The following is a 15,425-nucleotide window of genomic DNA, read 5'->3' as shown; positions in this document are numbered from 1 at the left end:
ATCACTCTCTCGTCAGCTATAGAAACTCTCAAAGGTCGGCTCAACGACTCGCGACTAACGCTGATATGCTGACTAAAGGCTAAAGATACAAAGGACCTACTCGCACCCGAGTCAAATAACACTAGAGCAGGCACAGAGTTCACAAGGAAAGTACCTACGCATATAATAACATAAGCATAACATCTCGACATTAAAATAAATACATGAATTACAGCATACCTGCCACAACATCGGGCGCAGCGCGGACCTCCTCCGCAGTCAACTGAAAGGCTCTCCCACGAGCCCTCGGGGCCTCGACCTTCACCGGTTGAGTCTCAGTAGTCCTGGCAGTAGGTGCAGATCCCTGACGAAGCTGAGGGCACTCGGCCTTCCGGTGGCCGGTCTGGTTGCAATGAAAGCAAACCATAAACCCCTTGGGACACTCCCTAGCAATGTGCCCCTCCTTGCCGCACTTGTAGCAAGCACCAGCTCGACACGCCCCATCGTGACCCTTGCCGCACTTTCCGCAAGTGCGGCCCTTCGGACCTCCCATCCTCGAATCGGCAGACTTGGTCCGCTTGGCTGCCGGCTGAGACTGAGCCGGCCGCCGGTCCACCTGCTGAGACTCGGCCTCCTCCCTGGCCTGGGTCTCCAACTCGATCTCACGCTTCCTGGCATTCGCCTGAAGCTCAGTAAAAGTATGATAGGTGGAGTTCAACACAAACTCCCGGATATCTCTCCTCAAAACTCCCAAGTACCGGCTCATCCGAGCCTGCTCCGTGGACACCAGCTCGGGGCAGAACATCGCCCTCTCATGAAACTTCCGCGTGATTGCCGCAACCGAATCAGTACCCTGCTTGAGGGTTAAGAACTCATGAACCAATCGTTCCCTCTCCACCGGGGGAACGTACTCGTCCCTGAACATAGCAGTAAACCCCTCCCATGTCACTGCTGTAATCTCTGCCAAAGTGAGGTTCGCCGTCACGAACTTCCACCAGTCCTTCGCTCCCAGACGGAGCTGGTTCAAAGCGAACCGTACCCTCAGGTGCTCCGGGCATGAACAAGTGTAGAAGCACCCCTCTATATCCGCGATCCACCTCATCGCAGCAATCGGATCCTGCGTCCCATCGAACTCTGGTGGCTTCGTGTTGTTGAACTCTCGGAATAGCAACGAGTCACCTCCCTGTGGCCTAGCAGCGGCCACAGCTGCGGTAGCTGCAGCGGTTGCAGCCTCAGTCAATGCGGCGTACCGCTCATCAAACGTCTCCATCAGGGTGGTCTTAATAGACCCAAACATCTCCGGGATCTCAGCCCGGATCGCCGCAGCTACCTCCTCGTGAATCATCTGACGAATCTCCTCGTCACTCACACCGCTCGAACTCGCTCCGTGGCGTGGTCTAACCATGATGTCTCTGAAATACAACATAAAACTATCAGAGACTCCATCGAGTATAATCGCACTCGATAACGCAACCCTACTCAGTCCCCGATATCTAGGGATTCTTACTTGGGTCTCCCACTGACCCGGTGTCTTCGGTAGTACGGGCCCAATACTACCGACCACACCGCTTCAGCATTCATCCCAAATCTTCCTCCCCAAACCCCGGATAGTGAGTACTCTACTTCTGTTATGCACTATCTACTCGCACACTAGCAAAGCATCTCATATCGGCAAACTTTCCTAGACTAAGGCATCACAAATCAGGCCACTCTAGTCTTATCATGAATACCTAGTCTTCTAGCATGCATAACAATTCATATCATATAATATTGTAAGGTATTTTGGGGATCTTTACCGTTCGGGCGCTGACTGATCGTACACACTGCTTCTTTCTTGCTTACCACAAAACCATTTACAAAAGTTTATGCCTTTATTTAAAAAGTTTTCCTCAAATCCTCGGTTTGAGTTCAGTTACTCCCGAAGGTGCACCCGAATCCCTCAAACCAAGGCTCTGATACCAATTGTAACAACGCAAATTTTCAAACAAATTTTTCATTTTAAAAAATAAAGTATTTCCATTCAAAACAAGGCATAAATAACTTAAGTGTCATGTCAAATACAAACTGTCTAAATCCCAAGATCATAAAAACATTCTTCAGTGTGTACAGATCACGCCGACGCCTTCCCACGGTCCTCGCTAGTACCTGAAACACATACATAACAACTGTAAGCATAAATGCTTAGTGAGTTCCCCAATATACAACTTACGCACATACGCCTTTCCAGGCCCTGACCTTCCGGTCCTCAACACAACGCCTTCCGGCCCATAACATATTGCCTTCCGGCCCACATAACATATATAGCTCATATAACAAATAACTTACCACATATAGCATACATATCACATATCATATCTGACCTTCCGGTCACACAGTCAAACCCTTCCGGGTACAGTATAGTGAGAAGACTCACCTCGCGAATGCTGAAAGTTAGCAAATCCTGAAATCACTCGTGCACAATCCGTCGAGCTACAACCTCCCTATAACATCACATATTTCCCATTAACTCTTATATCTTCTAAGTGTGACTATCCCTAAGAAGTCAGACTTAGATCAACTCTGGTCAACGGTCAACGGTCAACGGTCAACTCGACCGGACTCGGCGAGTGCCATGGCGACTCGGCGAGTCTAGACGTCCTCCAACTCTCTGAGATTCTCTATCTACTCGTCGAGTATCCTCCTTGACCCGACGAGTTACTCCTGGAAGAATCGTGGGGCCACCCCGACTCAGCTCGCCGAGTCTGAAGAACAACTCGACGAGTCCCAGTTAATCTTCAAGCTACTCGCCGAGTCTGTTCATCGAACTCGGCGAGTCCATGCCATGCAACCGCTCAAACTGCATCCTAAGGTCAGAACTGCTTCGACCATTCCTAGGTCTGGCCTTCCTAGGCTGATCCATCACGTAAAGTCCTCATTTCAGTGCTCATGATACACCATATGATTCATAATTTACATTTTGACCTAAAACCTTCATCAATTCCCGAAATGCACAGACATGGGACATTCTGGACCTCCAAAGGTCTCAATACAGGGTTACAATCGACATGGGGGCTAGGGTAACATTCAATCTATTCACAAAAAGGGTTCCATAAACCCTAATTCCATAATCACATCAACAAAGCAGAGTATACTCGAATTCTTACCTGGATGATGTATCCTCTGTGTCCCCAATCCTCAGAATGTGACTCCCTTGCTGCTCCTTTAGCCAATCCCTTCTCTTCTTTGCACAACCACTCTTCTATAATCAACAATGGCCTATAATCCTTGCTCCAGATGCACACAATCGATTTAGGGTTCTTCTCAGAAAGCTAAAATGAACAATGACGGCCAATGAGTCCTTTTTATACGTCCCAAACCTGAACGGTTAGGGTTTTCGCTAAACAGCGTAGACTCGCCGAGTCCATATCTGGACTCGTCGAGTCCAGTCGCGAACCAGCAACCAAGTATGCGATCCTACTCGGCGAGTCTAGGCTCCAACTCGCCGAGTCCCCTCTTAAATCACCCTAAAAACATAATTTAACAATACCTGAGATTCCGGACTGTTACAAAGCAGTGGTGTCGTTGGATGATATTCAGGTCGATGAGCGTCTGAATTACATGGAGAGGCCTGTGGCAATACTGGAAAGGAAGATAAAAGTTCTACGGAACAAGGAGATACCTTTGGTGAAGGTATAATGGGAGCATCGGAGATGATCCGAGTGGACGTGAGATCCCGAGTCCGAGATGCGAGAGCATTACCCGAATCTATTTTCCGCAGCAGACTTCGAGGGTGAAGTCTAGGTCAAGTGGGGGAGAACTGTAACATCCCGAGATTTTGCAGATATTTTCGAACCCTCTTCTATCATTACTTTGTCAATTATAGCCCTTGGGATTGAGTAGGAAGAGCCAAGATAAGTTTAAGGGCCATGTTTGCAAATTTGGGCCAAAAAGGGAGTACGTTGCGCGTACATAAGAGTACGCTAAGCGTACTAAGGTCCGCCTTAGTACGCTGGACGTACACTTGTTTACGCTGGGCGTACTAACGTTAGGATGAAACCCTAATATTTAGGGTTTGGGGCCTATATAAGCAACTTAATGAGCACCAAAACCTCCCGTACCTTAGCCTCCACATATCAAACTCGTCTTTCCTAAACCCTAGCCTTTCCTTTGTGTGTTTAAGCTTATTTGGTGTGTTCTTGAGTGCTTAAGAGGAGAGTATTTCATCAAAGAGTTGGAGAAGAAGATCAAGCTCATGGATCTGAAGTTAGTTTGTGCCCAAGAAGCTCCAGAAGGTATAAAGCTCCAAACTTTATGCATATATGATTAGATCTCACCATTTTGCTTTAAAAGACCCATTTATTGTCCCAAAAACCACAAGGCGGTGCATATTGTGTTTTGGACGAATAGGATTATCCTTCTAGACTCTTAAAGGGACCTTGAGTGATAAAAATGAGGTCCCATTAGCTGGACGTGTCTCATGCATGGAAATATAAGGTCTTAATGGATTAAGACCAAGCATTAAGAACTTATGGACGTCCAAAGTGATAAAGTTCACGACTTTATGGATCCTAGGCATGTTAGGTCTCTGGATCTGAAGTTTGGGCTTAAGTGCTTAATCCATTAAGCACTTAATAAGGTTTTAGCAAACTGTCCAGTATACCCAGCGTAAATCCATGGTGGTCAACATTTGGATGAGTACGCCCCACGTACCAGAGGAGTACGCCCCGCGTACGTCCTCTGTTGGGCCTTTGGCAAATAGGCTTCGGGTTTTAGGCTGTTTATGGACTAAATGGAATTAGGCCTTTGTTGGACTTTGTAAATAAGACATTTTGGGCCAGGTGGTGATAGTGGATCATGGGGTTAGGCCCAATTAGGTGGTTGGGCCCAATTTAGTAAATTGGGCCAATAATGGGCTTTATATTTGGACCTTCAAGTTAAGGACTTGGTATTGGGCCTTGGCCCAATAATGAGAATCGACTTAATGAGTGGTGTGGACACTTAGTCAAGAAGGTTATTGTGAGTATTAACTTAGTATTGATTATGTGACAGTTCAGGATTTCCGGTGAGACAGCAGTCAGAGATTTATAGTATTCCAGCACTATTACGAGGTGAGTTGTCCTCACTATATCAACAGGGTCTAAGATACAAATGTCGGTCCTTATCGGATTTGCATCCGGGCTTATTGCATGATATGTTGTTGATTACATCCTGGTAGTTAGGATGGTTGCTATGTTAGAGATCGGTTAGATCAGTATCCTGGTTATAGGATGGTTGCTATGTTAGTGATTGGTTAGATCGGTATCCTGGGCATAGGATGGTTGCCATGATTAGTGATTTGTTAGATCTGTATGTTTAATTGCTTATATGTATGTGCACATGTTTATTGGTTTGATGGAAAGGGTTGAGGCAAGTCCTCATGTGTGCAGTAGGCCAAGATACCTTGGGCGGACCGGGTAGACTGCAGGCTCGGGCCAGGCAAAACCTAGTCAGGCTGAAGGCCTAGCAAGCGGTCCAGAAAGGCTGAAAGCCCAAAAAGAGGATGGTCCAGACGTATCGATGGCTTGGTGGTGATGAAGATACAACATACTGGATCATGAGCACATCTGAATCCATAATATCTCAAAGGTGATGAAGATACAACATAGTGGATCATGAGGTGAGGCGGAGGCGATTTGGATCGACAATGATTTCCATAGCGTTGTTCAAAAAGATAAGTAACATGGCGTCTAGTAAACTATGTAAATTGGATGAACGTGTGCTAAGAAAAACAAGGTTTATATATATATATATATATATATATATATATATATATATATATATATATATATATATATATATATATATATATATATATATTTCTGATTTTATTATTTAAAAAATTATAAAACTAATTCCCCTCCCTCGCCCCACCATCAGATTGTCGCCTGCCTCGACCTATTATACCCACCATCGCTACCCTCTCAACCATCAAAATCACCATCTTAACCCCACCTTCATCCACCTTAAACCTACCATAAGCAATAACCTACCATAAGCAATACAACGAACACCCCATCGCACCCCTATAAAACTGAAAAAAGTTCAAAAATTATACCTTTCCTTATTAGACTTGACAAAAAAAAAAACTAACAAAGTTAGAGTTAGGACCATTCTTTAAAAGTTTTGAAACCACAAAAACAAATGTTGATGACCTGAAAAGTTAAAGGATTAAGCTCAATTCTTTTTGGAAATCATAGGAACTATTTTTAAAGATTTGTCTATTTCAAATAATAATAATACAACACCGAAAATCATTAAATACAAATTGTGCTTACAAAAGTCAAATATTGACACACAAAATGTTTGTCATAAATATTTAGTCATCAAACAATAATCCATTGTACACAATAACATCATATGTCATACTAATTAAGAAACATTTCAAATTAAGTTATCAAAAATATTGTTTGTTGATACAAAATATCAGCGGAAAATAAAATTTGACACAAAATACGCCCATTCTTCGCGAAGTTCATCAATATCAGCATCCGTGTACATATCCTTGCCGCCCCCAACCTGTAAACAAATCAAATTTGTATCGCACTATAACGAGGGAATAGAATGCAAGACTATATATATACTATTTACACTTACTTTATTTTATTATGAATAACTCGTATATTTAACAAATAAGCATAAAATGATCATTTCAATTCCTTTCTTATTAGAGCATCGTAATTTCAAATAAATGAAAGTACATTGTTGTTTCTTGCATGTATCCTAGTGTTTAGTAAGAGTAGGATGCTATATTCAACAAATAAACATAAAATGATCATTTCGATGCCTTTCTTATTAAAACATTATACTTTCAAATAAATGAAAATACATTGTTGTTTCTTACATGTAACCTATTGTTTCAATTATAGCAGTGACACATTATGATGTTATAATTAACACATCATTATTTGCATTATAGCATATGTGTAAGTAGGATGCTATAATTAACAAATCAATAATTTACTAACGATAAAAAAAAGTTTACTTACATTTTTATTGACCAACACTTTAACTCCTTCCTCAACTATCTCTTTCATGAACTTTAACATATAGAAGCCACATTCGGTGCCTCCCGGCTGACGAGGACACTACATAATTACATAATAAATGATAAGTCAAAATGAGGTCAAACCTGCAATTTCAATAATGATGTAAGTACTCACCGTAACATTGATCCAGTTGAGTTTAACCTTTTTATTGGATCCACTTTGTGTAGCGTACAAGACCATTGCACTATAATAAATTAATGATGAAATATATCAAACAATATAATATAATATAATGTTTCAATAATTTATATTACTTACGCTTCAATAATGTTCTTCAACTGCGAATTGACATTGTTGGGCCTCAGGGAATCAAGATAATAGCAAGTAGTTGTTTTCATGTCAAGTACGGCCAACACCCAATGTCTTCTATACAAACCAAAAACCAAATTAAGTCAAAAACATGTTAGTTACTAAAATAGATTGGTAACTATTATTGTATTCATAATCAAATGGAAAACCAAACCCGGGATTGTAGGGCAATAGGATGAGGTCATTGTCCTTTCTTGTAGACAACCGATCTGCAACGCTTTTACTTGCATCAGCGATGTTTTTCGATTTGTCTTTACGTGCACGTGGCGAGATTGCAGTCGGGCTCACAAAACAAATTCCATGATCGCTTTTTGGCCCATTCTTGATTTGCTCAAACAAGTACCTGTTAACGTACAAAAACAAAATTGATTAAAGTAAACTGTGTTACACGAAAAGTTATTTTAAATAAAATTTAAGCACTTACATCATATAACAAGTAATAACTACACCAGTCAGCTCATCCAATGTAAAAACCACTTCAAAATCTTCATAAGATAAGTACGTGTAACTCTCGTACCCAAATAGATCGTCCTCACACTGCACTTTTATAGACTCTGCCTTTAAAACTTGTGCATCAACCATACGTGCAGTCATTTTCAAAACACGATTATTGTCAATTCTTATCCTTGTCCTCTTTTGTGCTCTCGTCCTTCTCCTTTGCGACATCTCCCTTCCTTTCTCTGTTTCTTTTCCTTTCTCTGTTTCCTCATCTGATTCTCTTTGTCGTTTTTCTTCTTTTTTACTCTTTAATTCTTCTTTTACAGGTTTTCCTATTGGTTTCGCCATCACCTTTTCCTATATAAAGTATAAATAAATGCTTTGATGTTAGACTTAGACCCGTATAAATGCTTTTAATGAATGAAAATAATATTACCAAATCGGAGCATCGAATGACTAGATATCTCGGCCAATTCAGTATGTGCCCAACTGCATCTTTGACCTTCACAATGAACTCCTCTTCCACTGGAACTGGTAGTAAAGCCTCTCCTTGTACAGACGTTTCCATCATAACTTCAATGTTTTCATCTATTATATGAAGGTAAAAATAAGAAAATAAAACTAATAAAGCAAATGTTTTTCGTAATGTAATGTAATGTAATACATACCCGAGACACTGTCCTTCGTTATGGTTCCTTTGGCAACTATATTTGTGGCAACATCAAGCGCAAGATAACAAGAATTATCCTACAAACATATAATATGTTAGTTGCAATTAAGTCTTACTTTTAAAATATAAAGCAAACAATTTAAAAAGAAACATACAAGTGGTTGGTCTTGTAAATCTGCATTGCCCCACATTTGGCGACTTGCAGCTTCAGAAACAGGATTGACACCTCTTTTGAGTTTCTCTATCTCACCTTCAAGCTTGCTGAAGCGTTGATCCAACTTCTTGTTCTCAAGGTCCAAGTATTGCTTAACAGTTTTGGGTAATAAAAAATATTGGTGTGGTGCTACATATTTACCCATCCCACGTACACGCCCACGGTTTTCTTGAGTACCTAGTGCTTGTGTAAGCACATCATTTGTTCCATATGTAATCTCTCCACAACTTTCCGAATTCTGCAGCTCTTCCTGTAATTGTAATGTCTATATCATACTTTACAGTTTAAAACACATTCTAAAAAGAAAATTGAAAGCAATCATACACTGTACTTTTTATATATATATTTTTTGTAATATATCGTTTCCTTGGAGAAGATGCTACAATCAGATCAAGTAAACAATTTTTTTTTAATAGGATGTAACATTACATAAAGATGAAAACTATACAGGGATCAAAAATGTATTTTGCAACATAAAATCCCATTGCTAACAGGTTGGAGGGTAGAGGCATACAAAGGTCAAGTATGTTGTTATTGCCTAAACTTTTAAATTTTAATGGGACAGATTATGAACTTTTGTTGCATGTTAATTTGCTATTGTTGATGATTCTGAGCTTTTAACAGAAAATGGATAGATATTGAGTTTTACCGGAAACTTAAGTACATAGTATGGTGCTTATAAGGCTCAAACTGTTGAGTGATTCTATTTTGGCATTTTATGTTGTATAGGGCATAAAAAAAACCTAGAAATAGGGACCAAAATATTCCATCTTGCACCTAAACCAAAGAAAATCACCAACCTGACCAAACTAACAAGGTTTTTTAAAAATATTTAAATATGTTGTGTTGTGTGTGTGATGCTTATAAGTAGGATGCTATAACTTTGATCTTTGCTGTGTGGACATGGATACAGTCCCTGTACACAACAAAAATAACAGAAATGGTCCAATTGTAGTTTTACAGTTTCCTAAAACACCCTTGTGATTTTTTTCACTGTCTGGAGTAGGTGTATAAACAAATAGCATGATATATGAAGGAATTTAAAAAAAAAAATCTAAATAGAATAAACTAACCATTTTATCAACAATCTTCTTGACATCAGGGTCGTAACCTCCTTCTTTCGTTTCTCTTGCTTTTTTCCACAGCATTGTTCTATCAATCTCCTCTTCTGTCTTCCCCGTTTGTTGCATCTAAATTATCAAGAATAACATATGTGAATTAACATAAACAGATACAAGTAAACTATTCGATTAATTTAATTCATACAATCTCAACAACGAGTCTGGCATATCCTTTTCTGCTCAAACGATGATTGTATTTATGATGAGCACGGACTTTTTTAGCATCATTACTTTTTTCCTGCATTAGAAACATTAAAATTGTTTTTAAAACTCAATGAACATTGAACAAATACACACACGCAAAAAGATTAACAAACCTCCCACTTGTCTGAAAGTCTTTGTTCTACAAAAAGTTTCCAGTCTTCTTTCTTCAAGAATGGATACTTATCGGGAGGATTGAGTAAATTCACCTCAGGGTCATTTTTATATCCCTTAATGTATTTATCATATAGATAATGTTTGAAGTTTCTCCACTTTTTCCCAAGTGATTGGAGAGTGTGCTTCCGACTCTTTGGGTCAAGTACAAAACTCATCTGAAACATAAAACTTAAAACAATATTATTTTCAACAAAAAAGAAGATAATTATTACAAGTCAAGATCAGATGTTAAGTTAGACTTACCAAAACACATTGCCATAACTCTTCCTTTTTTTCCTTACTAATATCCTTCCAAGAGGCATATGTTATGGGCACCATTGTTCTTGCTATAAAGCCCTCAAAAGTAGCGAGTTTTGCTGCTTCATCTCCAATTGGGACACCTTTTTTATTGTAGGTAATTACTATTTTCTCTTTAATAGCTTTTAATTTTATCATCAGAGCTCTTTGTTTGGAGTCTTCATCATGATCCGAAGAACCTGATTCCATGTCACGAAAAGCAACCTGTTTCAACATGTGTTGATTCAAATAGCATAGTTAGTTACAGTATACTCATGCTTTACTTAAGCATATGTTTAGTTTATTTCATACATCATACACCCTTGTTCATATTCTAAAGCTTGTATTTATGTATGAACACAAGGGAAAGCGAAATATAATTAGTCATAGTTACAAAGGAATGGTGGCATTACTTTTCCAATACTCAAATAAAGATGAAGATATAATTTTCTTTTCTCTCAACATTTCAAACGGATTGGATGTCAGATGTCAGATATATTGGCTTTCATGTTGTTAGTTATATTTTATCATGTTTGTGCTATTTGAGCATTTACACCCCCTTTAATTAGTTTACAAAAAAAGATTTTAGTTATACCATCATTTGTTAGCCTTTAGCAAAGACAAAACACCTTTTTATACAGCAGGTTTTAAGCAGAGCAAGTTTTAGAAGAAAGAGTAACTGACACACAAAAGTGTTTTCTGCATATATTCTAAAATAACGACAGCTACATAGCATAAAAACATAAGTGTAAAAGGGAAACTGCTGCTACCTAGAAAACAGGAAAAGGCTATGAAAACTAATTCAACAAAGCAATTACTGAAACTTAAAGAAAATAACTGAAGGATAAAAGGAGGCCTGCACGTGACTGGTTGACCAAGTTGATATTGTTCTCTTTTAACATCATTATCAAATACATATTTTAAAACGTTTTGAATTTTCATTTGCACTTTTTCAATGTAAGTACGTATAAGGTTTTAGCTATGTCACTTTTTCTATCTTACACTTTATAGTTTCAGTATGTTTACGTAATTTATCAAAAAAATATATAACAGAAAGCATGTCTTAATTTTATTTATATATATATTTTTACAAAGAACTCATCGATATCTAGAAAGAGCGATAATAAAATAAAAGACGACATACATAAGACAACATACATAGTTGATGAAGTGTACTCAGTGTTTTTCCTTTTTTTAATATGACACTAAAACACGACATACATTATTGTATGTCATAAAACTAGTGTGTGAAATAGTTTGTGTGTCATTAAAGGCCTATTTCCTGCTACTTGACTGAATTTTATCCTAGCACAAGTAGCTTTCAATTTGGTAGAAGTATTCTGGAAAATTGGAGATAAAGTATACATCACTGGCATACTTTTACTTTCATTTATTTGTTTATGATAGCATACTTGGCTTTCATTTCTTTCTATCACAACATTTTTCTGACAAAAAAAGAAAACTACCAAATTATAGCATTGTACTTTTTTCTTTTTAGGACATCATACTTTGAAAAATCCACATGTTGCTTTGTATTTGGATGGCATAGCTATAAGTACGTAGGTTGATTTCTGAGACTACAATGTTGTAATAAGAGTAAATAAAAGCGGGATGCTATAGAAACAAATCAATGAGAGTACATTGCTATTTCTTGCAATTAACCAGATCTTTAAATTCATGGAATATGACACAAACCTGCGATTTCTTGGAGCTCCACTGAGAAACAAGGGCCGACCACTGATCAGGTGGGACCCGCTCATCACGGTCTGCAAGGCGATCTTCATCATTCTCATGAACATCATAATGATTAGCCTTAAGGTGGGACTTGAAAGTCCTCCAATTCTTCTTAATGGACAACATCACCCATCTTCGACAATCGGAGTCAATATCGAACTTGCTCTATAACATATAATAATAATAATAATAATAATATATTATTTAAAAATCACCAAAAGAGATGAGAAAAAAAATGTGAAAAGGTTTCTTTAAGATTATACCCTACCAGAACTTCCTGCCACATGTTGTCTTTGTTCTCTTGTGGGATTTTCTTCCAATCATAATAAGTAAGGGGAGCAAAGTTCACATCACATGCAATGGCACCCAACAAACTGGTTAATTGGGCTGCCCCGGGACCCACGGGCTTCCCACGTTTATTGGTTCTGATTTTTATCCGTTTGACTAATTCAGGGGAAGGGGTAGGTCCTTGAAATCGGCGCTTCTTCTTAACAATTGTAGATTCTGATTTTCAGCCAATTATAGTTATTATAAGCAAGTTACACATATGCTTTATTTATTATAAAAGATAATGAATTTTGTAGATATGTAACAAGGATTAGGTACCAGGGTTAGGCTCATCTTCTTCTGTTGAAGATGAAGATTGTGGCTGGTTGGAGTTCTGTTGGGGTTGACCAGTCTCCTTTTGCTGCAAACGAGCAGAATTATTGGCAACTGAAGTTTGTGGCTTTTCTTTCTCTTCTTCTTTGTGCCTCAAGACAGAAGACTCTGCTCATCAAAAAGTGGAACCTTGATCAAAAATGGCATCTTGCAAGTGTTTATATCATCTCAAAAAACCAAAAAGCTTACAAATTTGTAATTGGTTATATAAGGTAAACATGGTTTTGAAGTTTTCATGGTCTACAAAACTAGTTTTACCAAAAGTAATAAAGAAAAAGAAAAAGAAGTCTTGTCAAACATGTTTCAGTTGTGTTGTGAAACAAAATGAAGAAAATGTCAATAGAAAAAAGTATTATCAAACAACGGTTACAAGATCCTATGTTTGGAATATATGATCTTTTTTTGCTAATGAAAGACACCCATAAATACATAGGAAGAAATATAAAGCTATAGACTTCACTATCATGAACATGGTAACTTCTGCATTCATAAAAATATATTTAAAAAAAAAAAAAAAAAAAGTAGACAAAATCAAGCAAAGTAATATAAATACATGGAATAAAGAAGGATAACAAAGTGGCCCTTACCAACAACAGGCTGTGATTTTTTGCTTTGTAATTTGGCTGATTTCCAGTACTTCATGAAGTATGTCTTCACCCTCTTCATGAGCTCCAATATAGCATCACCCTTCTTATTATACTTGACACAATTAGACCAAATATATTCTACATCCTTAAACACATCTCCTGAATTCATGTACTTTACACCATTCTCAAGGTTGTTGCATATCGTACCAAAATCCATTGGTGTGTCGATAACATCAAAGTAATCCTGGTTCAACCTCCACCCAAATCATTATATGATAAAAGAATGCACAACAAAAACAATGATTCTATAAATACAAAAGAAGAAAACATCACTAGACACTGTTAACAAAAGCATGTATTTACAGAAAGAATTTAAAGAGAAATGCTTACAGGAATTCCAAGTGCAATGGGATCTACAGGTTTGTTAAATGGTTCAGCTGCATTCAATTTCATGGTCCTTTTGATCACCTAGTGTAGAAAAATAACATCTATATGAGTTTGTACAAAATACAACTAATGTACACTATATGATATAACAAACCATACTCTTAATGCAGCATTCAATTCTTCCTGTTTATATTCTGGATTTTGATGATGTTGGCTTTGGTTTTCCTCATGATCCATGTCAGCATGAGGTTGCTTCATCTGTCCATTGCTGACTGAGTTACCAACCAAGCTCCTTGAAAGGTTAGCTAGGCCACCAGCATCTTTGGTAATCTCTTTAATAACACTTGCAATGATTTGACTCAATGCATTTGGATGGCTTAGCATCTCCCCATAACCAGTTTTTTCTATCTCTGAATCTTCTTGTGTGCCCCTCTTGATGGTAGTACTAGTACTTGGATTTACAGTTTCCATTCGCAGTGGTGTAGCATCTTCAGGTTCTTCTGATTCAACATTCATCACATGATTTTCTGCCACTAGAGCAACAGTATTTTGGAGTGGCTTCTTTGCCACTGGCATTTTAAGTTTGTCCTTCTTAGCTGCACGTTTCCGCTTCATTGTTATGTGCCTATAAGCAAAGTTGAATAAGCAGAAATTAAATTTAATGACATTACAATAAATATGATTAGCTAAGCTACCAGACGAAGATACAAGACTAGATTTATGAGAAAACTGAAACCAATGAACACAGAGAAGATATCATGAAAAAATTCCAACTCCTTGCTGCCAATTGCCAAGAACATTACAAGAATCGAGCTCATTAGACAGATCAGCCCTACTGAGCTTCAACACACCGACTAACCCAATCTTAGGGTTTGGGGGTATTCACAACGATATAACTTCGTGTCAAAGCAATTCCCTAACATACATTCCCACTTAAAGGTAGAAAAAGGTACATGCAATTAACATTAAGCTACTGAATGTTATCTCGTATGAGAAACTAAACAAAACAAAACTTAGCAATTTGATGAAAAGGAGGCATAAACGATCGATAATGGTACAAATTGAGTAGGGGTGATGATAACCCTAGTAGATTGTAAGCTTAAGAAGTAGACAATGAAGTGTTTACCTGTTCTAGGGTTTTCTACTTGTATCGGCGACCTGGAGAGAATGTCAAGAAATGAGGAAAGTATGCAGAAACGCTGCTAAAATTATTAGCGCACTTCTTACACCTCAATTTTTGTCGAAATTAAATAATATCTACAATGAAAAACTATACAGCATTTAATATGACATACGCTTTATTAAAAGGCACATAAATGATCATATGACATTTGTCTATCACAAATTTACAACATATACATATAATTACGACTAATATTTATGACAGACATTTTGTAAGGGTCTAATTTTTTTTTTTCTTGACAAAATTGCAAATATATCTATGTGGTATATATTTTTCTGAGGCTTAGTCTAAACTTCAATTTTTTTTGTTGTTGGTCCTTTTGAGTTAGTTTATTTGCAGTTTTAGTTTTTATCCAAACTAAAAAGACTATTATATCCTTAATAAATTTAGTTTTTATTTTTCTTTCACTTTTTAAAATTATTATT

The 15,425-nt window shown here is 37.8% G+C and overlaps 1 protein-coding gene across 1 annotated transcript; it reads right to left on the bottom strand.

Moving 5' to 3' along the window:
* Nucleotides 1–6,284: 6,284 nt before the first annotated feature.
* Nucleotides 6,285–15,098, bottom strand: LOC111878985 (uncharacterized). Its single transcript, XM_023875446.2, has 20 exons — nucleotides 14,944–15,098; nucleotides 13,977–14,442; nucleotides 13,821–13,898; nucleotides 13,431–13,674; nucleotides 12,790–12,951; nucleotides 12,452–12,687; nucleotides 12,145–12,348; nucleotides 10,417–10,674; nucleotides 10,113–10,328; nucleotides 9,941–10,033; nucleotides 9,748–9,864; nucleotides 8,616–8,924; nucleotides 8,459–8,537; nucleotides 8,227–8,378; nucleotides 7,777–8,147; nucleotides 7,507–7,695; nucleotides 7,302–7,409; nucleotides 7,158–7,227; nucleotides 6,984–7,082; nucleotides 6,285–6,513 (listed from the first exon to the last, which is right to left on the bottom strand). The coding sequence occupies exons 2-20, from the start codon at nucleotides 14,430–14,432 to the stop codon at nucleotides 6,421–6,423; spliced, it is 3,534 nt and encodes a 1,177-aa protein (XP_023731214.1). The 5' UTR covers nucleotides 14,433–14,442; nucleotides 14,944–15,098; the 3' UTR covers nucleotides 6,285–6,420.
* Between the last annotated feature and the right edge of the window lie 327 nt (nucleotides 15,099–15,425).

Source organism: Lactuca sativa, chromosome 9, assembly GCF_002870075.4.
Source record: "Lactuca sativa cultivar Salinas chromosome 9, Lsat_Salinas_v11, whole genome shotgun sequence".
Lineage (NCBI taxonomy): Eukaryota > Viridiplantae > Streptophyta > Magnoliopsida > Asterales > Asteraceae > Lactuca > Lactuca sativa.
The sequence above is the reverse complement of the archived record's forward strand: the minus strand, read 5'-3'. Positions and strand labels throughout refer to the sequence as shown.